The sequence below is a fragment of the Colossoma macropomum genome, unplaced genomic scaffold (genome assembly GCF_904425465.1).
Source record: "Colossoma macropomum unplaced genomic scaffold, Colossoma_macropomum, whole genome shotgun sequence".
Classification (NCBI taxonomy): domain Eukaryota; kingdom Metazoa; phylum Chordata; class Actinopteri; order Characiformes; family Serrasalmidae; genus Colossoma; species Colossoma macropomum.
Window position 1 is genome coordinate 23226922 of NW_023494807.1, and position 23471 is coordinate 23250392.

Sequence of the window (23471 nt, forward strand, 5' to 3'; positions counted from 1 at the left end):
GTAGAGTGTGTGTGATGTGTGTAGAGTGTGTGTGATGTGTGTAGAGTGTATGATGTGTGTAGAGTGTGTGTGGTGTGTAGAGTGTGTGATGTGTGTAGAGTGTGTGTGGTGTGTAGAGTGTGTGATGAGTGTAGAGTGTGTGTGGTGTGTAGAGTGTGTGTGGTGTGTAGAGTGTGTGATGTGTGTAGAGTGTGTGTGGTGTGTAGAGTGTGTGTGGTGTGTGGTGTGTAGAGTGTGTGATGTGTGTAGAGTGTGTGTGGTGTGTAGAGTGTGTGCATGTGTGTGGTGTGTGAAGAGCACAAATGTAAATGTAACGCTTAATACGCTGCCCTTATCGTCTGTCTTCTGCTCCATCAGAACTTGTACCAGAACCGGTTTCTCGGGCTGGCGGCCATGGCCTCCCCGTCTCGCTCGTCGCAGGGCCGGCGCCGGAGCAAGGACCCCATCCGGCACAGCTTTAACCCGGAGCACTTCCCCAATGTGGACTTTCAGAACGGCGTGGCCGAGGACCTCACGGCCACCCTGCCGCGCTCCACCAGCGACACGGACCTGGTGACCTCCCACTGCCGCTCCACGCTGACCGCCAGCACCTCACATTACGCCATCAGCCAGTCGCCAGACATCACCCTCACCTGGGACATCAAGGAGGAGGTGGATGCCGGTGACTGGATCGGCATGTACCTCATCGGTGAGTAAACAAAAAGAGAGACCAGAAATACTTAAAGGTCCTGTATCCTAGAAAACTGAATTTTCTTTGTGTGTTGAAAGTAAAGAATTTAAATTAAAGAAAAAAATGTTAAAGGTTCTAAGCTGCACTCCTCGGTCTGCAGCCCTGAATATGGAAAATAAACAGCCTGATGTCAAAGTCATGAACTTATTTCCACATGTGCACCCATTCAGCCTACAGTAGTTCAGCCTTGCTCACTCACTTTGAAGTTATGTGGAAGGTGTGTGTTCCTGCAGGCAGTGTATAGCAGAGTTAAAGGGCCCATATCATTGGAAAACTAAATATTCCTTGTTTTTTTGGAATGTGAGATTTTAAAGTAACATGTAAACACTGTTAAAAGTTTCAAAACATATCATTCACTCTCTAGTCCATACAGTGTATATATATCGTCACTGTCGGAACAAAAACAGAGATACGAGGTTTTGTTGTTTTTCATTTTTTGACATAATTTGAAATTGCCAGCTGCACTTTACAGTGTCTGTGTTTACATGCATTTTTGCCAATCCGGTCAAATATATTCCGATTACAGATTAAGACTGAGGTGTTTAAATGCTCACTCGACTCAACAATCTGATGAAAATCTCTGTGTACATGTACGTTGCTTGTAATCTGACGTTACTATGACAACGAGCATCACTTGAGTCCAGAGTGAGACGAGCAGCAGTGAGCAGTGCTTGTGTTTTTCATTACTCTAAAATGATGTCAGACTCAGGAAAACATACTTCACGTGTACTTATTAAAGAATGGTGAGAGGAAGACGTCGTGTTCTGAGACACATAAGCTGGACGCCCGTCCCACCACCGTCTTTTAAAGTTCAGAGCATAAACTTCGTCTCCTCTGCAGACCAGTTTCTGCTCCCGCCATGCCGCTATGACGCGACGCACATGCGCAGAACGTACTTAAACTTTCCGATTGGGAATGTAATCGGATACAGGCATTTACACAGCTATTATTCTTCTGTTTAACAGATTATTTACAGGATTACCCACCTCGTTCAATCAGATAGAAATTGTATTCTAAACGGCCTCAATCTAGTCTATTTTGATTGAGGTGTATGCATGGACGTTTTCTATTCCGATTGAGCTATTAGTAAATTTTCACAAATTTCATGATGAATAGACCAATAGAAATGCTCCAAAATTATTTGGAACAAATAGTTTCTCCGTTAATTTCCATAAAAACTTAAAGATGTTTTTTCTTCTCCTGTAAAGTTACCTTTTTGAAGATGCAAGATTTTGTTCCGATAGCGACGATATGAAAATTAAGCTGTAAAAAGAGCTAAAGAGCTCGTCTTGAATTCATTGTTTTTGTTAAAACAAATAATTTACATATATCCACCAGCCCACAGCAGTTTAGCTCCCCATTCAAACGGAATAGTTATAAGAAGTTTTTCACCCTGGACTGCTTTTTGAATGAGGTACAAAACAGGGCAGCCAATCAGAACAGAGATCATTTATATATCAGTCTTAAAGGCACCGTAACATAAACAGCTTGTTTAAAAAAAGGGATAAAAGGGATAAATAGAGGTTGAAAGAAGGTGATGCAAAAATTAATTATGACTGTTTTTGGTACATGAACCCACACAAATGTCAAACGTACCTTGGGGAAAAAAAAAGAAAAGTAGGATATGGGCCCTATTAATGTTGTGCTGGAAGGCCAGTGAATCACTGCAGCCTTCCAAGCCTTCCACACATCCAAAATTAGTGGCTGAAGATCATTTTTTCTGATGTCTCTGAGGATTTTAATCTGAGCTCAAGAGTTTATTCTGTACATTTCAGTCTGGGTTGCTTTTTTAATGAGGCACAATACAGAGCAGCCAATCAGAATTTAGTTTATTTACCTCTCGGTCTTACCTATTAGTCTTAAAGACATGGTAACTAAAACAGCCTGTTTAATTCTAAGGAATAAAGAAGAAAATGGAACATAGACATGTAAAATGAATTAGGCCTGTTTTTGGTACATAAAACCACACAAACATTGTAAGTGGACCAATTAAATTCAGTGAGCAATAAAATCATGTATTCTGTCATTCAAACACACTGCTAAAGCCATTAAAGGGCCTATTTTCTATATTTATTACTATTTATATAGTAAAATACAAGGAAAAATGTAGAATATGGACCCTTTAATGACTCTTGCTGTGTTTTGAGTTGCAGAATACCTAATTCACTAGCTTGCTGAAGGAGATGGAAAGTAATGCTAAAACCTAAGGCTGAGTGCTCCCTCTTGGCTGCTTATGCAGATGGCTTTGTTGTTTGTTGCTGCCTGCTCTCATTTATTATCTTCTACAGGTGTTTATTTATTCATGCGGTTTGTGTTGTACTCATCTCTGTGTGAACTGTGACTCGGTTGTTTTTTTTTGGCACTGTGTGCGACATCCTGACTAAGACAAATACCTCATACATACAGTGATGAGTCAATGTGCGTCTTTAAATTTGATTCGAAAGAGAGTCACAGTGAGAGAGAGAGAGAGAGAGAGAGAGAGCGAGAGAAAGAGAGAGAGAGAGAGAGAGAGAGAGAGAGAGAGAGAGAGATGCACAGTGGTAGCAGCTGCTACAAAGATTGAAAAAGCATATATATATATATGTATATATATATATATATATATATGTGTGTGTGTGTGTGTGTGTGTGTGTATTTATCTTGGATAGTAAAATACAAGGAAAAATGTAGAATATGGACCCTTTAATGACTATGTATATATATATGTATGTATGTATGTATCTACACTGATCAGGCATAACAAACTCCAGCACCACTGATGTGTCTGATCCACTCAGACCAGCGCAACACACACTAACACACCTGCGGTGTTACTGCAGTGCTGAAAATTATCCACCACCCAAATAGTACCTGCTCTGTGAGGGTCCATGGGGGTCCTGACCACTGAAGAACAGGGTAAAAATGGGCTAACAAAGTATGCAGAGAAACAGATGGACTACAGTCTGTAACTGTAGAACTACAAAGTGCACCTATATAGTAAGTGGAGCTGATAAAATGGACAATGAACGTAGAAACAAGGATTAGCTACAGCACATCTTTTGATTAGCTACAGCACATTACTCACCCCTATTTAGGGGGAATATGTAATCACATATCATTTTTTAATCATTTTTTAATGATCCCCAAATGCATATCGTCACTGTCATGACAAAACTTTGTATATCCAAAATGGTAACTTTACAAGAGAGGGTAAAACCATTCTTAAAGCTACACTGTGTAAGTTTTGGGGATTTGGAGACCTCCCTGGTGGAAATGTGTGTTGCACGCAGCAACAAACTTGAAGAAAAACGTATCTTTTGAGGCTGTAAGTGAATGATCTACTATATCTATTTGATACAGTGTAATGTTTATTTTATCTTTAATACTTGAAGGTTGGCAAATCTTTTTTTTGAGACTTTGTGTGTGGCGTGAATCCCTAAAGACGTGTGACTCAGTCATTCTACATCTTTTAGTTTTAACCAAAAACGTCTTGCCTAGTGCAGCTTTAACTTTGAATGGGAAAGTTAATGGAACAAGAGTTTATTCCAGGTATTCCAAGTTTACAGCCAAGTCAGGCTGTAAAGATGCGTTAGAAAGAGACTTTAACTATGAAACTATAAATCTATCCCCATTTGCTCTGCCTCAGGAGTTCAGTGTCTCCGAAAATCCCTAATCTTTCAGTCTTTCTGTGTGAGTTTTAGTGTGTGTGAGTGTCTGTGAGTGTGTGCGATGTGTGAGGAAGCTTGCATTGAATCTGATACACACACACTAATCTCTTAATTGTTTGAGCTCATGTTTTTAACTGACGCTGGCTGCGCCCGGCACTTTTATGAGTGACAGTTTAATTGCAGGCCACAAAAATGTGCATATTAGAGATCCAGCAGTCACTCAAGAAGGCATTGTGCTCCCATCAGAAAGGTACGGGGACAAAAAAAAAGAGAAAAACGAGCTCCCTCCCTTTTCCTTCACATATTGTTCTCTTTTCTGCAGACGAGGTGCTGTCAGAGAACTTTCTAGACTATAAGAACCGTGGTGTGAACGGCTCGCACAAAGGCCAGATTGTGTGGAAGATTGAGGCGAACTCCTACTTCGTTGAGCGTAAGTGTTTATATTTATCTTTTGATTTAGCCGGTAAATCCCTTGTTTCAACCTCTTGCAGAGGACACCTGGTGAATTGCATTACACACACATGCATCCACACACACAAGCGCACACAGTCCCTGAATTAAGGCCTAATGATTCCTCTGATGTCTGTAATTTTTAGTTCATTTTTATTTAATAGACTCATCATGCTTGTTGCATTTAACCTCTGCAAGTGTTGTAGTAATGCTCTTATTTCAGGTTTTGGTTAGAAACAAAGGGTTAGGACTTCCAACGGTTAGGACATCACGGGCTGAACTGTAGGTCTAACAATACTGCTTAATCTCTAACATAAATACAGACTGACAGAGGAATTAACCAGTCAATCAACCAAGTTTGATTTACAGTGAATGGGACCAATTTTGTGAGAAAAGAAAATGTCACTCTAAGCCTTCTGGGAGTCCTAGATACGTCACTTTCTCTGAATATGAGTGGTAGCCTGACCAGTGCGTTGTAATAGGTCCTTTTAAGTCCTTATAAGAAAGTCTGTCCACTCTGCAGCCATCTTGGCAGTGGCCTCAGTTGGTTATTTTCAGTCATACAAGGCCAGGCTTGTATCTCTTTGAAAGGCGAAAGACCTATACCTGTACCTGCAAGCATATTGGGTCTTTTTACCAAAGGGCGGGACTTTCTCCATAATCGGATGCCTTGTTGAGCATTATGAGTTTCCCTTATTTTCTTATGTCTCGAACACATTCTGGGTGATTAGCCCAGCTGTCAGTCAATGAGGCTTCATGATGGCTTCTGTGATGCTGGCGAAGATGAAACTGGACCTCTGGGACCGACTGGTGTTTGTTGGCAGTTATGATTGTTTACCTCTGGATGAGCGCACCATGTGAAGCAATGTGAAGGATTGTTCTTTTACACATGCGGGTCAGTTTAGTAGTGTGATCTGTTCAGACTGATGTCGCATACAGGTCACATTTAAAAGATATTGTGAACAGCCAAACAAAACAATCGGATTTGGTGAGAAAATCAGATTTGGGCCCCTTTTCCTGCTGTATGAACAGCAATGAATCTAGATCAGAAATTCATGTAAATAACTGTTAGCTTAGCGCTATACTCATAGTGTTGGGTTGTCCTCTCACAGTGGAAGGATGGACAGAAACAGCTGTAGATGTTTTCAGATCTGGAGCAGCTTGATTTTCTCCTCTCTCTCAAAGATGAAAGCTTTAAGTGCTGTTTATCTGAGGGGAACAGTTTTGGGGGTCTACCAGGTCTTGCATGGTTGTTTGGAGTCCCATTTTCTCTGTATCTTTTATAATTTTTTTGATCTTACTTTTCACTTATTTTCCTGTGACTTTCCCTTCCTTATGCAGTTTGATTATCTTATGTCTTATCTGTTCAGAAATATCTCCTGAAAAATTAATCACTTTGCGCTTAATGGCCATTTTAAATGGGAATTAAATAAATGAAAGTTGCTGTCTGACTTTTGCACTGTATTGTAGACACCAACACACGTAACACTACACAGTCTAGTCTTTCAGAGTTTACAGATATGCTTCACAGATCAGAGCATTGCTCTTTTGCCTTTTACACAAACACCACAAACACACACACACACACACACACACACACACACACACACACACACTCTCACCCATGCCGTCAGATCAAACATCAGATTTTCTCCAGTCCAGCCTCAGTGTGAGCTGCAGAGCTGCAGAAGGGTGATAATGACGCTGTGTTAGTGTGCTGGGTTTGATCTCAGCAGGCTGTTACTCCAGCATTAGGAGTAAATGTGGACGTTTAGTACCACAGGGCATCCCTACACTCCACAGAGCTGCCATGGAAACAATTGCACTGCATCCATTCACACGATCTGCTCAATAGAACATCAACCAGGGCCTCAGAAACTGGGTACTGTAAGAGCGGCCAGCTTCAGACGTGTCCTGTGTGGTGAGGGTCTCGTTACAAACAGCTGTGGCTGAGGGAGAGAGCAGAAACATCTAAAACAGATGTTTAGATGTCAGTTAATACTACTGTTCAATCAAGATCTATGAACTTGTGTGTTGCGGTTGTCGGGAAAAACCTTATGTGTCATTTTTTAGTATTTAAGACATTACTGACCAAAATAGATGAACAAGAAAGTTTATTTACATTCCATGAGCAAAAATAGTTTCATTAACCAGTCTATGTGCCGGTGGCTGTTGCTGGGTGTACAGGTGGATTACTTAGATACAGTCATACAGTGCTTCTCAGCCAATCACATTGCGAAGGTGTATAAGTAGTTTTATATTATTGAAAACTTTGATTTCACACTCTTGAGCAATATTACCTTAGGAAATGTATCTGTATTGGCATCTTTGTCCACATAAAGCTGCGGTTTTTGGTCCTTTTCTTTCCTCGTTAATGCATAATGCACATACATTCTATTCTCATAAATAAACAATGTCTTTATTACATTGGTGGTTTGTACCTCCTAGCTGTAGTGTGCCAGGACCAGCATGACGGTGCAGAAAAGCAGGCTGCCATGGTAGCTGTTTGAGCCTGATGATGATGGGTTTTCATCTTCATATGAGGTGCTGCAGAGGCAACACATCTCCATTTGTGGTCGTGCTGTTGTAACACAGTGCTATATTACTACTAGCTGTAAACAGTCGTCTGTATCTGCTGGGGCCAGGCTGATGGTGATGCATGCATCTGCAGCTGTAACAGTGTTGAACTGAACTGCTCTAGCATAATATGGCAGGGTGGGGTAGAGGGGGGCTTTAGAGTAGGAGTATATTTGAAACTCTATATATATATATATACACACACACACACACACACACACACATATATATATATATATATATCGCTGCTGTTGGAACCAAACCTTGCATTTTTGCGTTTTTCAGTTTTTGGCATAATTCGAAAATGCTTGTTGCCTTTAACATTGTGTGTAAAGTTCATGATGAGTAAACTAAAAGAAATGGCCCAAAAATACTTGGAAAAAAAGTCTGATTCCATTGAATTACATTAAAAGTAAAGTATATTTTTTCCTTCTCCGGCAAAGTTACCATTTTTGGAGATACGAGGTTTTGTTCCAACAACAGCGATATATTACACATATTTGATACTTAAATGTAATAATATTTATTATTGGTTCATAGCCACTTTCTAACAACTAACTGAAATTTGATTAGACTGCATGTCATATTCATAGTCAGTGATGTATCTAGAACTTCCAGAAGGCCAAGAGTGAAGTGTTCTCTCAGTAAATTGATCCCATACTTTGGAAAGGAAAACATGATTGGTTAATTCTGTTGTCACTTTCTATTTATGTTGGTAATTAATCTAATGTGTAGGGCCTTCAGTTTAGCTCCTGAAGTTCTAACCAGTGGGGGAGCTCACTTGGGTGTATCTACCTAGATGCCACACAAAATCCTGATAGTTTTCGGTTGGGTGTTTGAAGATCTTAAAGCTTTTGTTTCCAATCACAACTTAATGATATATATATATATATATATATATGTATATATATATATATATATATATATATATATATATATATGTATATATATATATATATATATTGCCCACCGCTACTGGAGGGCTGCTGGAGCTCTGAATATCTGCCACAGCTCAGTTCTCCTCAGGTTCAGGGCAGCAGGGTTATCAGTGGGAGGATTCCTCCTAGAGCCTCCCGCCTCCCCACAGAGCAGGATTTAGAGAGAGAGAGACAGGGAGAGAGAGAGGATGAGAATTCTGGCCAGAGACAACCCGTCTCAGCCCCGCCTCTTTCCCATCAATCAGTTGTATTGCTAACAGGAAGTGCTGCTGCTGGCAGTCTTCAGCAGTGTAGAATTAATGAAGCTGTAAACTAATCCATTTAAAGGTGGGTGTGGGGAGCCTATATTTATCTAAGTTAAGAATCCAGTAGACACTCTGCACTTTAGGCTCAACTGATCAGCAGCTCTTTGTCTGGACTTGTGTCCAGCTTTGTTTGAACGTATAAAAAGAACACTGTTGGCATTAGGACAGTCCTGATTAAGTTTTTGCCCAAATTGCCATCTTAGTTCTTCAATATTGAGTATCTGCCATACAGAATCCAATCCGATATTTGTATTGTTGTAGATTCTGTGCAGTGCACACTTCACATTACATTACACCAGTCCTGTTATGTCATACCAGTTTCCTTTGCTAAGACATTTACTAACCTCAGTTTAAAAATGTTGGGACAATATGTGACATGCTAATTAAAAAAGAAAGCAGTCATTTGTAAATACACTTTGACCTGTATTTAAACGAAATAGTACAAAGAGAAAATATTTAATGTTTACAGAATCAGCATTGTTTTTTGGGAAATATACATGCATTCTTAAATTGATGCCTGCAGCACGTCCCAAAAAAGAACAGGGGAATTTAAGATTAGAAACATTCAGATAACATCTTAAACAGGTAATGCAGTCATCCCAGAAGGGCCTAGTCTTTTATGAGCAAGAGTGGGTTGAGGCTCGCCACTTAGAAAGTGCTTCTGTGATGGATATCACCACACCAAATTGTCTTTAAACATCATTCCTCGTTGCTTCCACGAATGCAAAACTGTACTGTGCACACAGTTATGTGTGAACAACATGAACAAATGCTGCCGACTTCTCTTTATTCAGGCTTATCTGAAATGGAAGGATCCACTTTGGAAATGTATCATGGTCTGACGAATCAACTTTTTAGATCATTTATAGAAATAATGGACGTTGTGTTGTGCCAAAGAAGAAAATACGTACGGGGGTGTGTTAGTGCCCTTGGCATGAGTAACCTGCACATCTGTAACATGTTGCCTTCTAGATGACGTCCTTTTCAGAGACGTCCATGCTTATTTTAAAATGACAATGACAAGCCACATTCTGCATGTGTTACAATAGCATGACCGTGTACAATAGCATGACTTGTCAGTTGACCAGGTTGAGTAGGTGTGTTTGAGCAGGGAAATCACCAAACTGTGTTGGGCTCTGTCCTTCCAGAACCAGACTTTAAGACCTCCCCTTATAAGTGATATTGATCTCTTAAAATATTGAAATGCCTTGATTGGTTGTAAAGCTGACCTTTCAGACGGGATCAGCAGGACGTCCCTAGTTGTCTGATTCATCATCCCACCAAACCAGATCGGTTAACAGGAATGCATGAAGGATGCATGACAAATAGACCAAAAGAAATTTTATATATATATATATATATATATATATACATACACATATATATATATATATATATATATATATATATATATATATATATGCAAAAGGAAGCATATAACTATATTAATGGCTATATTTTTAGCTGTTACAGCAAAAGATTGCTGGTCAATGATTTTTGCTTTCCATGTCAAAATAATTAAAAAAAAAAAACATCTGAACATGTGGAAGCTGGGCTGAGGACCTTGATCTTTAGTCAGAGACTGCCTGTCATGACCCTGTTGATGGTCAATCCACTAACTCGGCTAAATCAACAACAGTCTTAGTCCTCAACTGTCACTGACTTTTACTCTCTCCTCATCTTCCTCCAGCGGAGACGAAGATCTGCTTTAAATACTACCACGGAGTGAGTGGCGCACTGAGGGCTACCACACCCAGCGTGACTGTGAGGAACCCTTCAGCACCGGTGAGTGTGTGTGTATGTGCAGTGTGTAGAGCTCTACAGTACAATGTTCATTAAAGAAATAATCCACATTGGGCCATGTATTAGAATAACTTTACAGCAGTTAAGGAGTGTTGTTAGGCAGGAAAAGAAGTACAGTATATTATTATATGTTGTAACACATGCTTACATGTAGTTTATGTATAAAATATGTGTATATGTAATAATATGATCTGTATATATATGTATATTTTATTATTATATATTATACATTTTATTATTACACATATGTATGTGTGTACACTATTGTGCTAAGTGTTAGGCACCTGAGAAAATTGTATTTAAAAAGCTATCTGCACATTACACTAATTAAACCCTGATATTGGGATAAATACAAATTACACTGATACAATAAGTAGTGATTTAGTGTCTGTCAATGAGTTACACTTTCAGCCCTCTCCTTAAAGAAGCCCAATATTATTTGTAGTTATTATCCAGTACCTGGTTTAGCTAAGCAATACTTGTTAAATCAGCTGTGCGGGTGAATTTGAAGTCAATGCACTAGCTAGAGGGATCTCTGTAGACATCTGGAGGCAAACCTGTGCTCTTCTAACAAGCTCACAAGATATCAGCTACTTTCATATTCTTGTTACTTTTACTGCGTTAATGTTTGTTTGCATTTAATCAAGTGCAGTGTTTTTATGCTGTGCGAATGCCATATGAAAATGAACGTATTTTTGTATGTGTGTATCAGTTTGTCCAGTATTCTGTATGTGCATCCTCTTTCTCCAGAGTAACATTAATGACGGCCAAACCTTATCTTGCGTCCACCATACCCCTCTGCTGAAATCAGTTTGCTTTTCCTTTAGCCACACTGTGCCGTGCAATATTCCAGCCTCTGATCTCACGTGATGGCATGACACTGCAGACGGAGGCCGAGCTCCAGGGAACGCTTTCGCCCTAAGATTACTGTGCAGATAGCAAATGTCAATCCACAGTCGAAAGGAGAATTCAGCGGTTTTATCGTTCATCACGTTTCATCACGTTTGTTTTTTGTTTCTCTGAGAGCCATCTGTCTCCTTTTGCAGTGGAGGATTAGGCCCGCCTGGCATAGAGACAGATAATCTTGAGTTTATTAATATCGGCTTAACCTTACGCAGCCTTCGGTTATAATTTCTGATGGCTTAAGACTAGCTTACCTCTCTCTCTCTTTCTCTCTCTCACTAATAGAGATGGTAATTTGAACCATTTTTGCTCTGTAAATTAAGGGTGGGTGATATTACAAACACATTTTGATACTTGATGACATTTATCATTTATGATATGTATCACCATATTTTGCAAACAAGTTGGAACAGAAGAAATGCAGCAAAACAGTAGTGCCACATTAAAAAGGCTGTGAGTAAAATTATTAATAAATTCAACATTTGCAGAAATAAGCTATTCAAGAATAAACAGAAGAAAAGTCAAACAAATGAAATAAATAAATTACTAGAACAAGGTAGTGGAGTGATGGATTAACATCCAATCAGCTTTTTTTTGTACTTTTCACTATACAGTTTATGCAGTTACTGTACACTGGTTGTTGTTGTTTACAGGAACTCTATAATCGGTCTGTCTTTTTCATGTGCAATAATTCAATATTGCCAATACCCATCATGTATTTAGAAAATCTTAGTGATAGTGATGCTTACAGTAAGCTGTATAGATAGAGACTTAATGCCTCCTTTTTAAATTTATTTATGTAAATTTTTATTTTTTATCTATTTATGACCATTCAGCATTTGATTAGTCTTACTTATTCTGTTAGTTACTGTCACTTTCTTAGAAGTAACTTGTGAGCAGGAGCGGGTTGGAGGCATGGGGACTGAAGGGTTGGGGGTTTGTTAGAAACAGGCCTGTCCTGGTAGAATTTGTCAAAATGCATCATTTTGTTTTTACCAAATGTGATAAAAAGATTGATGGGCCAGTAATTCTAATCTAGTCATATACAATTTTCCTACTTTGGACAATTACCATCAACAATTCAGCTTATTTTTTTCTTCTCTGTTATGTACTCAAGATTGTGGGTGCTGGTGAACTGATTTATATTTAAATTTTGTTATTGAGTGTAAGCAGTACACACAGAGACTCTCTCTCTCTATGACTGCCTTCGTGTTTTTATGCATATCGCTATTGTCGGAACAAAACTTTGTATCTCCAAAATGGTAACTTTACAGTAGAAGGAGAAAACCTACTTTACTTTTAATGTAAGTCAATGGAACCAGGCTTTTTTCCCCCAAGTCATTTTGGGCTGTTTCTTTTGGTCCATTCTTAATGAAATTTTCAAATTATGTCAAGAACTGAAAAACAACAAAAATGGAGATGTGAGGTTTTTCTTCCGACAGCAGCGATATTTAACTGTCAGAAAGGCTGCTTACCTGTTCAAACCTGTAAACTTTGAATTAAGCACTTAAATGATCAGGGCCCGCCAGCAGGCCCAAAGTTTTAATACACACCTCTATAACCTAAGAATACCTCAACCAGTATGCATTGACATCCCTGTAGTTACTGAAAAGTAAACCTTAGTATGTAATAAGCCTGAGATTTTAGGGGTTAAAATAAAAATAAAATGTATCATTTAGTATGAAATAATCAGTATGATAATCAGAGGAATATATTGTAGTAAAGAAAACCAAAACGGGATGAACTGCAGTTGTTGCTAATGATTGTAATGGTAGAAATGTTCTGTACAGGTGTCAGTGAGTTTATACAGTTTACAGGGTTTCTGTGTCCAGATGTTGACACTAATGAGAGTGTCTACCTGCCGCTGTGAGCAGATCTGTGGCTGAGTATATAAACTGATCTGGTTTTCTGTAGGCGGAATATCAGCCTGTGTGGAATGCGTGGGGGAGATAGAGGTGTGGGTGATTTCTGACGGGTTTTTTTCTCTCTACAGTGAGATCACTTGCGGATGCTCTCTCGCTTTATATGTGTTGGTGTGTTTCATTCTTTCCTTTTAAAGACTCAATTCAGTACAGCTGTGTGTGTGTGTGTGTGTGTATGTGTATGTGTGTGTGTGTGTGTGTGTGTGTGCATCACCAAGACAACAGAGAGCGCAACTGTAAACATTAAGATAAACAATAAAGTACAAGACAGTGTGATGAAGTGCAAAGCAGGAAGAAGTTAGAGGCACATTTCACTGTAATAAAATAATAGAAATCTAAAAGAACAACTCTCACCCCCTCTCATTTCCTATGTCTGTCTCTCTCTCTTTGCCTCTTTCTCTCCTCTTTTCTTCCTTTTTCTTTCTCTCTTCGTCTTTCTTTACCCATGTCTCTCCCCACCCTTTGTCCCTCTCCCTGTCTCTCTCTCTCTCTCTCTCTTTCTTTCATTCCTCTCTCATTCTCTCTCTATTTCTTTCTCTCTGTCTATCTCTCTGTTTCGTTCTTTCCTGTTTCCTTCCTCTTTTTCTCCCCCCCACTCCCTTTGTCCCTCTCCCCTTCTCTCTCTGTCTGTCTTTCTTTCGTCCCTCTCTCCTTCTCTCTCCTTCTTTCTCTCTTGTTGTCTCTCTTTCCCTCTTTTTCTTTCTCTGTCTGCCTCTCTGTTTTTCTCTTTCTTTCTCCCTCCCTCTCTCTCCCTTTCTCTTTGTCTTCTTTCTCTCTCTGCCTCTCTGTTTCTCTCTTCCGCCCTTCTTCCTTTCTCTTTCTTTCGTTCCTCTCTCCCTCTCTCTCTCCTTCTTTCTCTTTCTTTCTTTCTCTCTCTCTCTTTCTCCCTCTGTTTTTCCCTCTGCCTGTTTTTCTTTTTCTCATTTTCTCTCTCCTTTTCTCTCTCTCGTCTATCTCTGTCTCTGCCTGCGTCTCTCTGTTTCTCTCTCTCTCTCTTCCCTTCAGGTGTTTAAACCAGTTGCTGTGGACGACGTGCCTCAGAGTCAGGGCAGCAGAAGACTCATCAGCTTCTCTCTGTCAGGTACACACCACACAGTGTGTGTGTGTGTGTGTGTGTGTGTGTGTGTGTATATGTGTGTGTGTGGGTCTGTCGCCATAGCAACTGCCATGACCACGCTCTCCAATTAGCAGACGATAATTAAGCCTGATAAGTTTTCAGTTATCGTCTATTTTTAGCGTCTCCTGGGGGACGCTGCTATTGATCACCACGTACATCTTCAATGAGCCAATACTTACAAGCTCTAACACGCTGCACTGCAGTCTGTTCCCTACAGTAAACAGCAGCGTAAACACACTCATATAGACACGCTCACGTAAACACTTCACTTTTGGCAGCCCAGTGCCATCATTGGCAGCAGCGTCTGGAGCCAAAAGTGAAGTGCTTTTAAAACATTTCAGATTTCTTTACCTTTCAATTAATTTGCCTGTCTTTAATGTGAAGCTCTTTGCTCATCTTCTGCTCTGTGTGTGTGGTCAGATTTTCAGGCCACTGGGCTGAAGAAGGGCATGTTCTTTAACCCTGACCCTTACCTGAAGATCGCTATCCATCCGGGCAAACACAGCATCTTCCCCGCGTTACCTCACCACGGCCAGGAGAAGCGATCCGGCATCGTCTGCAACACCATCAACCCTGTGTGGCAGAGAGAGGTAGGGCTAATGCACACCAGGAGCCGAGATGTTGGGGGTGGACTTGCAAACCAGTAGTCACTTGCATAAAACATCTTAAGGTTTTCATCTCTTAATTCATACTGTATCTACTGCTGGGTCATAAATGAATCCACATAGGCAGATTTAACTATCAGTCTAAATTAGAACAATAGCTAAGGTAGTTATAGCTAAATTACACCCACGTGAGGTTAAAATGCAGCATCCATGCTGTGTCAGACTTTCGTTTGAATGGTTCCCCTTGCTTGCATCGCTCTGTTTTTGTTTTTAACATCACGATCATCTGTCTAAGCTGATTTTGTATAGCTTCTGTTTGATAACCAAGCCACAGTGTCTGGTAGGTGAAGCAAATCTAACCATCAGATGTAAATATTTAGCTGCAGAAAAACAAAGAAGATGATTTGCAGGCTGGATTTAACAATACATTTCTAAATATTTGACCGGCAGTCTGAAGCTCTGTCACACAGCAGTAGTTTGAGACCCCTGGTATAGACATTCTCTCAAGCAAACACACTCAAACAGAGCCATGCATATAAATAACTAATACACAATACAGTGCATAAACAGTAGCACATCTCTGCTTTTTTATTCATATTTGCTGTGTGCATATATTAACCCACAGCCCCTCCAATCTGCCTCTATTCACATCACACTCACTCACAGTTTTTGCATTATTCAGGAACAGCACATTCCTTATGTTTTGATCTATAAATTGCTGTTGTCCCTGTGGGTGAAATTTGGGTCTACTTCAAAGACCCTGTATGAAATTCTGATTCTTATCACTATAATATGCATATAAATGCAAAGTACAGTACACTTCCTGAACTGCACTAGCAATATAAATGTGTTTTTGTTCACCCAACGTTTCATATTAGCTGTATTAAGCCCCTTAAATGGCTTATTATTCAGTTATGATGTTGTTCAGTAACTATAAATTATTTGGTAATTATAAAACTAATGTGTAAATTAGGTTGTTGTGAAGAATTGAGTGTAATCACATACTGACTTTATTCACACCTTGAAAACACAAAAATTATTGTTGGATGCTGATCCAACCGTAAACCAGCATGCAGTGTTCCACTAGCCTCAAAAACTTTAACCAGCAGTGTTCTACTAACCTTAAAAACATCTACCAAGACACCAGACTGTCTGCACTGATTCCCCACCCCCGCTGTGTCTCTCACACTACACCCCATGTTTCCTCTAGACAAAGAGTAGTGAGGCATGTGAGGGTGTAAAAATGCACTGATGTGATGCACCGAATACTTTGCAAAGTACAATCTAGAATAGAATAAAACAGTAGAAGTAGAATGAGACAGGTAAATACAGTACAGGCTATGGCATTAAAAAAAATCAACAGATATGTTATATATGTTTAGTGGGCTGCAAATATATGGTAAACTCAATCTATATCTTCATAAAGATGAGACGTGGACACTCTGGAGAGACTATGGGAGAGTATAGGGCTGAAGATAGTTGCTTTTATGTCTTATTGTTTTTTGAATTCACATGTAAAAGTAATTATTTTGAATCTTATGGAAAATTATTTTAAATCTTACAGAAAAACTAGTACAGGGCGTCTAGTACAGGGCTTTTAGTATAGGGCTCTAGTATAGGGCTTCTTAAACAGGGCGTCTAGTACAGGGCCTGTACTACAGGGCGTCTAGTACAAGGCTTCTAGTACAGGGCGTCTAATACATGGCACTTATGGATTTATTAACAAATAATAATCAAAATTAATCTTTTTGACATTTTGACATATCTCCAAAAAATAGTTTTTCAGTTATTCTGTGTTCTGGTATGAATAGGCATTCAACAGTCAAAATGACTGCTACAGCCATTCTAGTACTTATTGAATTCTAGCCTTTCAAGCATTAAAGTAATATTTTTGCTCAAAATAAAATTCTTAGACTATTTTCCAGTTCAAAAATTGAATCGAAGGCAGGGCAGTAACAATGTTCACGTGTGCACACACGTCAGAGACATAAGAAACAAGTCAAATATTATGTAGTACAGGCAAAAACTGCAAAGGGTGGGTCTTTTTTTAATTTAGTCATAGTCATAATCAATTCAACATGTTAGGTAGGTCTCCTACTATCACACAGTGCAACCAAACTATTATATTTTAATTGTGAAATCTTTTCCGTAATTCATATTGCTTTTGTATTATTAGTTTGCTATCCAGTGTTGACCAGAGCAGGACGGGTTTCCCTTTTGAATCTTGTAAAAAATCAAATCAAATTGAATTGAACTAAATTAGGAATGTTACAACACTGTGGGGATGCCCTCGACTTTGTGAAGGTGCACCATTGTTCTGTTTGAAATGTGTCTCCTCCAGCAGCAGAAATGATGTGCGGCCTTCGCTCAGCGCTCAGCCTTTCAGATAGTATTAGATTAGAGGGAGCCGTCACGTGAGCGAGTGAAACACCCGCGGCTGGAGATCACCCCGCAGGGGGGGTGGGAAAGTAGGTCAAGATATGGAGAGACACAGCGAAAAGGAAAGATTGAGAGAGAGAAAGAGACAGTGAGAGAGCAGCAAGTAGGGAAGGGGGAGGTAATTTCCTTTCATCTTTTTGTGTGGAGAAGAATAGAATGGCTTATTGGTGTTTGACTTGGAGAGTGACCTCACAGTTCAGCCATTTTGATGCCTTCATCTCTCCATCTGCTGCATATTTCTCTTTGTCTTTCACACACACACACACACACACACACACACACACCTGTGCACAATCTACATATATATACGCCAAAAGTATGTGGAGACCCCTGCTGAGTTCAGGTGTTTCAGGCACACTCATTGCTAGTAGGTGTATAAAATCAAGCACATAGCCATACGATCTCCATAGACAAACACTGGCAGATGGATATGTCATATGTGGCACTGACATAGGGTCCACCTTTGCCGCAAGTCATTTCGTGAAATTTCTGCCCTGCCTGATCTGCCTCGATCAACTGTAAGTGCTATTATTGCGAAATGGAAGTGTCTACGAGCAACAACAGCTCAGCTATGAAGCGGAAGACCTCCCACACTTACAGAGGCTGCTGAATGATGAAATCACCTTTCCTATGTTGAATCACTCACTACAGAGTTCCAAACTGTCTCTGGAAGCAACATCAATACAAGAACTGTGATACAGCATACAAAGGCATTTTTGACAATTATATGCTTCCAACATCTACAGTTTGGGGAAGGCCCCTTCCTGTTCCAGCATGACTGTGCCCCTGTGCACATAGCAATGTCCATAAAGACATGGTTTGCCGAGTTTGGTGTAGAGAAACTTCAGTGGCCTGCACAGAGCCCCGACCTCAACACCATTAAACACCTGTGGGATGAATTGGAACGTTGATTGGAAGACAGTACCTGACCTCACAAATGCTCTTTTGACTGAATGGGTACAAATTCGCTTCAAAATCTTACAGTAAGCCTTCCTAAAAGAGTGGAGGCTGTTACAGTCGCAAAGGGGATGGGCAAACTCCATATCAATGCCCATGATTTTGGATCAGATGTCCAACAAGCTCATAGAGGTGTGATGTTCAGGTGTCCACATACTTTTGGTCATATAGCATGTTGTTGCTAAAATGTTTGTTATTCCTTGTAATAATATTCTGTGTCTTTATTGACCTGTACAACATTAGATATCATGTTAATATAGCAGCTCAAACTGTAGGTGTGCTTTATTTACTTAGTTTTATTTTTGCATTGCTGTATGTACAGGGATGATCCCCTTACTTGTCATAAAAATGCATTTAGTTTGATTAAATTATTTTTATATAATTCTGGGTCATTCTGAAAAATACACTGAATACAAAAATGTGACTAGAAGAATTACTTACACAGTAGTGGAATTTATAGAATAAAAACAAAGCTTTTTTGAGGGATTTTCATATTTGAAAATAGCCAAAGAGTCTTATTTTGGCCAAAAAAGGACACATACTTTATTGTATATTATTATAATCAATAACAATCAGTCGTAACATATCAAAATCTATGCAGTTAAGTCACCTGAATTTCTGCAGCCATATCAGTTATTGTCCATGCCTCCAAACAGAAGTGAAGGCCATCGATGGTGATTAGGAATAGTGAGGAGGGGTCATGTGACCTCCTCTCTCAACAAAGGAGTAAATTGAGGAAGGGTCGCTATGGGAACAGAACCCTGTAGGCTCCTAGATGGAAGGGTGAAGCGGTGGCTGTTTATGGCAGCGTTTCTGCTGACACCCATGGGAGGATACAGGCGGTGTCTGAAACTAAAGGCAGCTGTCTCAATGCGTAGCCACCCATGCTTAGTCATTAGAAGGTATTGCATTTGAGACACGCTTTGAAGGCAACAATACCTGACATAAAACACTATAAGTGACATAAAAGCATTTTAGTTGCATTTATCCATCCTGTCCTGCGTTATTTCACAATTTAAAATAATAATAATAATAATAGTAAAAATAATAAAATGTTCGAACACAGGTCAGATTTGTCAGCCATCATTCAGTGAATGTCAAAGCATCTGTCTACAGTTGCTGAATATTAAATGGTGCTGCTGACTAGGAGAAAGAGATGGTTAGAATTAGTTTAGTTATCATGATAACAATAAATGTTTGATTCTAGCTGACTAAATATAATAATGATTCAAATCTGAGCAAGTGCAGTGGAGCAGTTGGGGCAGAAAGCCAAACAGATAGCAAGAGGATAGCGGGCCACTGTTGATGCACTGATGGCAAAGTTGGCAGCCCACTGGCCTTTTGCACAGTGCTTTCTGGGCAGCCCACTGGTGGCAAAGAGTGTTAGACAAAATGATATTGCCTCACAGTAAAATTGACTTATTTTGCCTTCATTTCTTTCTTTCGTTGTCCTTTGTAAATAAAACAGTAATATCATAAATGAAGCCTGTTCTACAGCTGTAATCAGTCTAGCACAGTGTCAGAAACATTTTCAACCCCGTTATTTTAGATTAGGCCTAGTCATTCATTTGTTTTCTCTCAGTTGTTTGCAATGATTGGCTTAGATTATTTTCCAAAATAAAAGTCTGTGTGCATTTAAAATCTGTTTGAGGAGATTAAAAACTGCTTAGACCTTGTATGCAAGGCAATAATCTGGGTGGTCTGAGGGTGAACCAGCAGTGGCACACTCTTAAAGATGATGGTTCTTTAAGGGTTCTTTAGTCCAGAAAATGGTTCTATTTAGAACCATGAATACTCAAAGAACCTTCTGCATGATTTAAGGGTGTCTTGGCATCATGAAAGCGTTCTTCAGATTGATGGAAAATGTGCTGTAGATGTTTCTATATAGAGCCTTTTTGAAAGGGATTCTACTATATAGCATCAAAAAGGGTTCCACTGTTGTTAGAAGCGAAAGAACCCTTTTTTGGTTCTATATAGAAGCCTTTTTGCCAAGAGTGCATACAATCAGCGGAGTGCCGACCTTACCGAGCTGGCGGACCGATATATACTTGCTGTTGTTAGAGTGAAAGCCGAAATTGAATGTGTTCTGTGGTGTGTTGAGCTCATGGCCATCATGTTTTTCTGAGCTTTTTATTGGCTCCACCAATCAGTGAACTCCTATAAAAAAAAAAATGGGTGTAATGTGGTTATTTGGCTGTTAAGGCGAGGAATAGAATAGACTGGAATAATTTTTAAATACCAGCATCGTTTTAAATACCCTGGTATACACTCATAAAACGCCCTATAGCTAAGGTGAATATAGAAATAAACTTAAGTAAAAGTAAATTTATATCAAAAATACATTTAAAACTACATCTCAGCCTAACAATATGAATACTGAAACTTATGTAAACAGCCACTGTACAGAGTACAAAGAGATGTATGCAGCGAAATGCAGGTACACATTTAAAAAAAAAAAACAACAGGATGAAGCTACGCTGGCTAATTTCTTGTCAGGAAGAAAATCTTTAGTTAAAAATCACAAATAAAATTACAAACTTGTCTCTCTCCTCCACTGTGGTGCTGCAGATGGAATAAACAGAAAACAAAAGCAAATATAATTTTCAAGGAACATAATTGTAAATAAGAACTAAATCACATTTAATTTCCAAAGTAGGAAAATTTTATTTTTAATTGTGGTCCGGTTTGTAAATATTTTGTTGATTAAACTTTAATGAATGAATGTAGCAGTGATAGATTTGGAGTCAGTGATATTTTAACAACGCGAGACTGATATACACACAGTAAGAATGTCATTAATTAATTTATATTTCAGCTCTCTTCTAATGGTTTCTTTATGCATATTTCAAGGCTATGAGTGGTTGAGTGTGGTGTGTGTTGTTGTAGATGGTGTGTGGAGGTTAAAGACGTTAGCTGCTTTCTCTGCTCATATTCTGTTTCACATTCTGAGTGAATTTGCAATTCTTACACACTCTGCTTCCTGTTCGGATCCCCGTCACTGATACAGTAACACAAGGCTGGGGTAACGGAATTAGTTGACGCTGTGAAAAGGTGACGTGAGATTCGTGCTGGGTAAATTGCTCATATGGAGAAATGTAAATATTAAAAGTTGACAGCATCTACTCTACGGTGCTATAGTTACGTCTCAGTATTTACCTTAGCAACCTGCTGTTTATGTCAGTGTTTAGTAGGTATAGAAGTTAAAATGGTCAGTGAGAGGTGCGGGTACCTAATAAACTGGACACTGAGTGCCTTCTCACTTAGTCAGGTGTCTTATTACTGTATATTATTTTATTTGCTAATGTTATTGTGAAACAGTACCCTTCAGACATGGCCAAGAGGGTCCAGTGTGGGGCCACTGTGGGCTAAAAATTGGGCCCACTGCAGGCAACCCTTAGTGGGGCCCCAGTCAGTTGTAAAACTGGGGGCACATGCAGGCCATAAGACTTGATATTAGGGCTGAGTGTGGGCTCCATGTTGGAGGTTTAAGAACAGATTGGCAATGGGCATCATTGGGCCCTAAAGTTTCACAACTGACTAGGGCCCCACTTTGGGAAGCCCACACTAAGCCCTCATATGGCTAAGCCAGTGTGTTTCCATATTATTCACCGAGCACAAAGTAATCCATCTCACGTCGAAGACGACAACAGCCTCATTTCATGTTAAACTGTTAACTCTAACGTTAGCTTTTCGACTGATTTAACCCACAGTTGCTAAAAGATTTCCCTTTGTTTTTGGAAGTTTGCTTAATGATAAAAGTCATGTTTCTAAATGTTTTGCCTCCTTTGGGTCAATGACTCACAAAGTAATGTTACAGCAATTCTCAGACTAAAAAAAAAAAACGTCCTAACGGTTGCCATGCAGAACGTAAGCAGCATGTAAATAAGTCTTTTTGTCATGTCAGTGAACTAAATGTTTTCCATATGATAACATCTTTCTCGCCAGCCTAGCTAAACACCGTGCCACTACAGAGCTGAGCATCAACATTTTTTGCAAGTTTAGACGCTTGTAAGCTGGTTTTGTGTGAACATATGCATAACTGCATTTTCAGAAAGGAAGATTTTACCATGGAGGTTATTTTTTACATGTAGCTCACAGCTTTCTTTTGGTTTTATTCTGTTTCTAAAGGCTGGTACACACTGATTTATTAAACCGCTCACTACTAAACCGCTGGTACACACTGATTCATTAAACCGCTCACTACTCCTACTGTCAGTGGGGGGTGTTCGTAATATTGGACTGTGGGTCTAAAAAGAAAAACACCTATTAATAATTTAGAAACTGTAGCATCACACATGAGAGACCCTTCCAGCTACAGCAACATATCAATGCTGTCTAACTAACTGCTGGTCGCACTTAAATGTGTTAATGATGTGCACTATTACTCAATGCTATAGCAAGCTAACGGATCACAGTACATTTAGCAGCATTGCAGCATTGCGCTTTTTACCTACAAGTTTACTTTCAAAGCTTTACCGAAGTACACTGTAAAGCGGCAATATACACATTGTAAAATATATTTTACCTGAATGTCTGGTACAAGCAGTTGTAAGCTCCAAATGTCCTTGTACAGCTGCTATAGCACTCCTGTTAGAATGGCGCTAATGTAATACTTAATATCCCATAAGGTGCATTTTGGAGATTAGCATTATTACAGTGGTGTAAATCGGCTTCTTTTGACGCAAATTAAAATGTTTGTACATTAAACATTGCTGTGTGATGACATACTCACAATTAGCTGTGTCTGACTCTGAGTATAAACAAAACTATTTCACGAGAATGTCTCGGCCAGTTAGGTTTTAGAACTGGACCTATCCGCCTGAACAAGTACTGACTGCAGACCATGTGGATTAGGGGCATTTCACTCTGTGTAATACGTCACAACGCATTTATCACAGAATCACATGTTGGCTGAGTGAATCTGGATGTAAATCATCCCCATCTTAGCAATATCTTCTTTTTCTTATGTGACCTTTTGGTAGTGCTGTTGTTCTTGGGTCAATAGAAGCACAATAGAAAATAACCCATAGAGAATAATCAGCTTCGAGTCACTTGCATGTAAAACAATATGGATGCCA

General features: G+C 39.4%; 1 protein-coding gene across 1 annotated transcript in view; it reads left to right on the top strand.

Moving 5' to 3' along the window:
* Positions 1-321: 321 nt before the first annotated feature.
* Positions 322-23471, top strand: part of hecw1b (HECT, C2 and WW domain containing E3 ubiquitin protein ligase 1b) — a gene marked incomplete at its 5' end in the record, with an annotated part of 59901 nt that continues 36751 nt past the window's right edge. Inside the window, 5 exons of the mRNA XM_036556897.1 lie at positions 322-688; positions 4700-4807; positions 10338-10438; positions 14281-14356; positions 14813-14982. Coding sequence (XP_036412790.1) covers positions 322-688; positions 4700-4807; positions 10338-10438; positions 14281-14356; positions 14813-14982 — 822 coding nt within the window. The remainder of the gene's footprint in view (positions 689-4699; positions 4808-10337; positions 10439-14280; positions 14357-14812; positions 14983-23471) is intronic.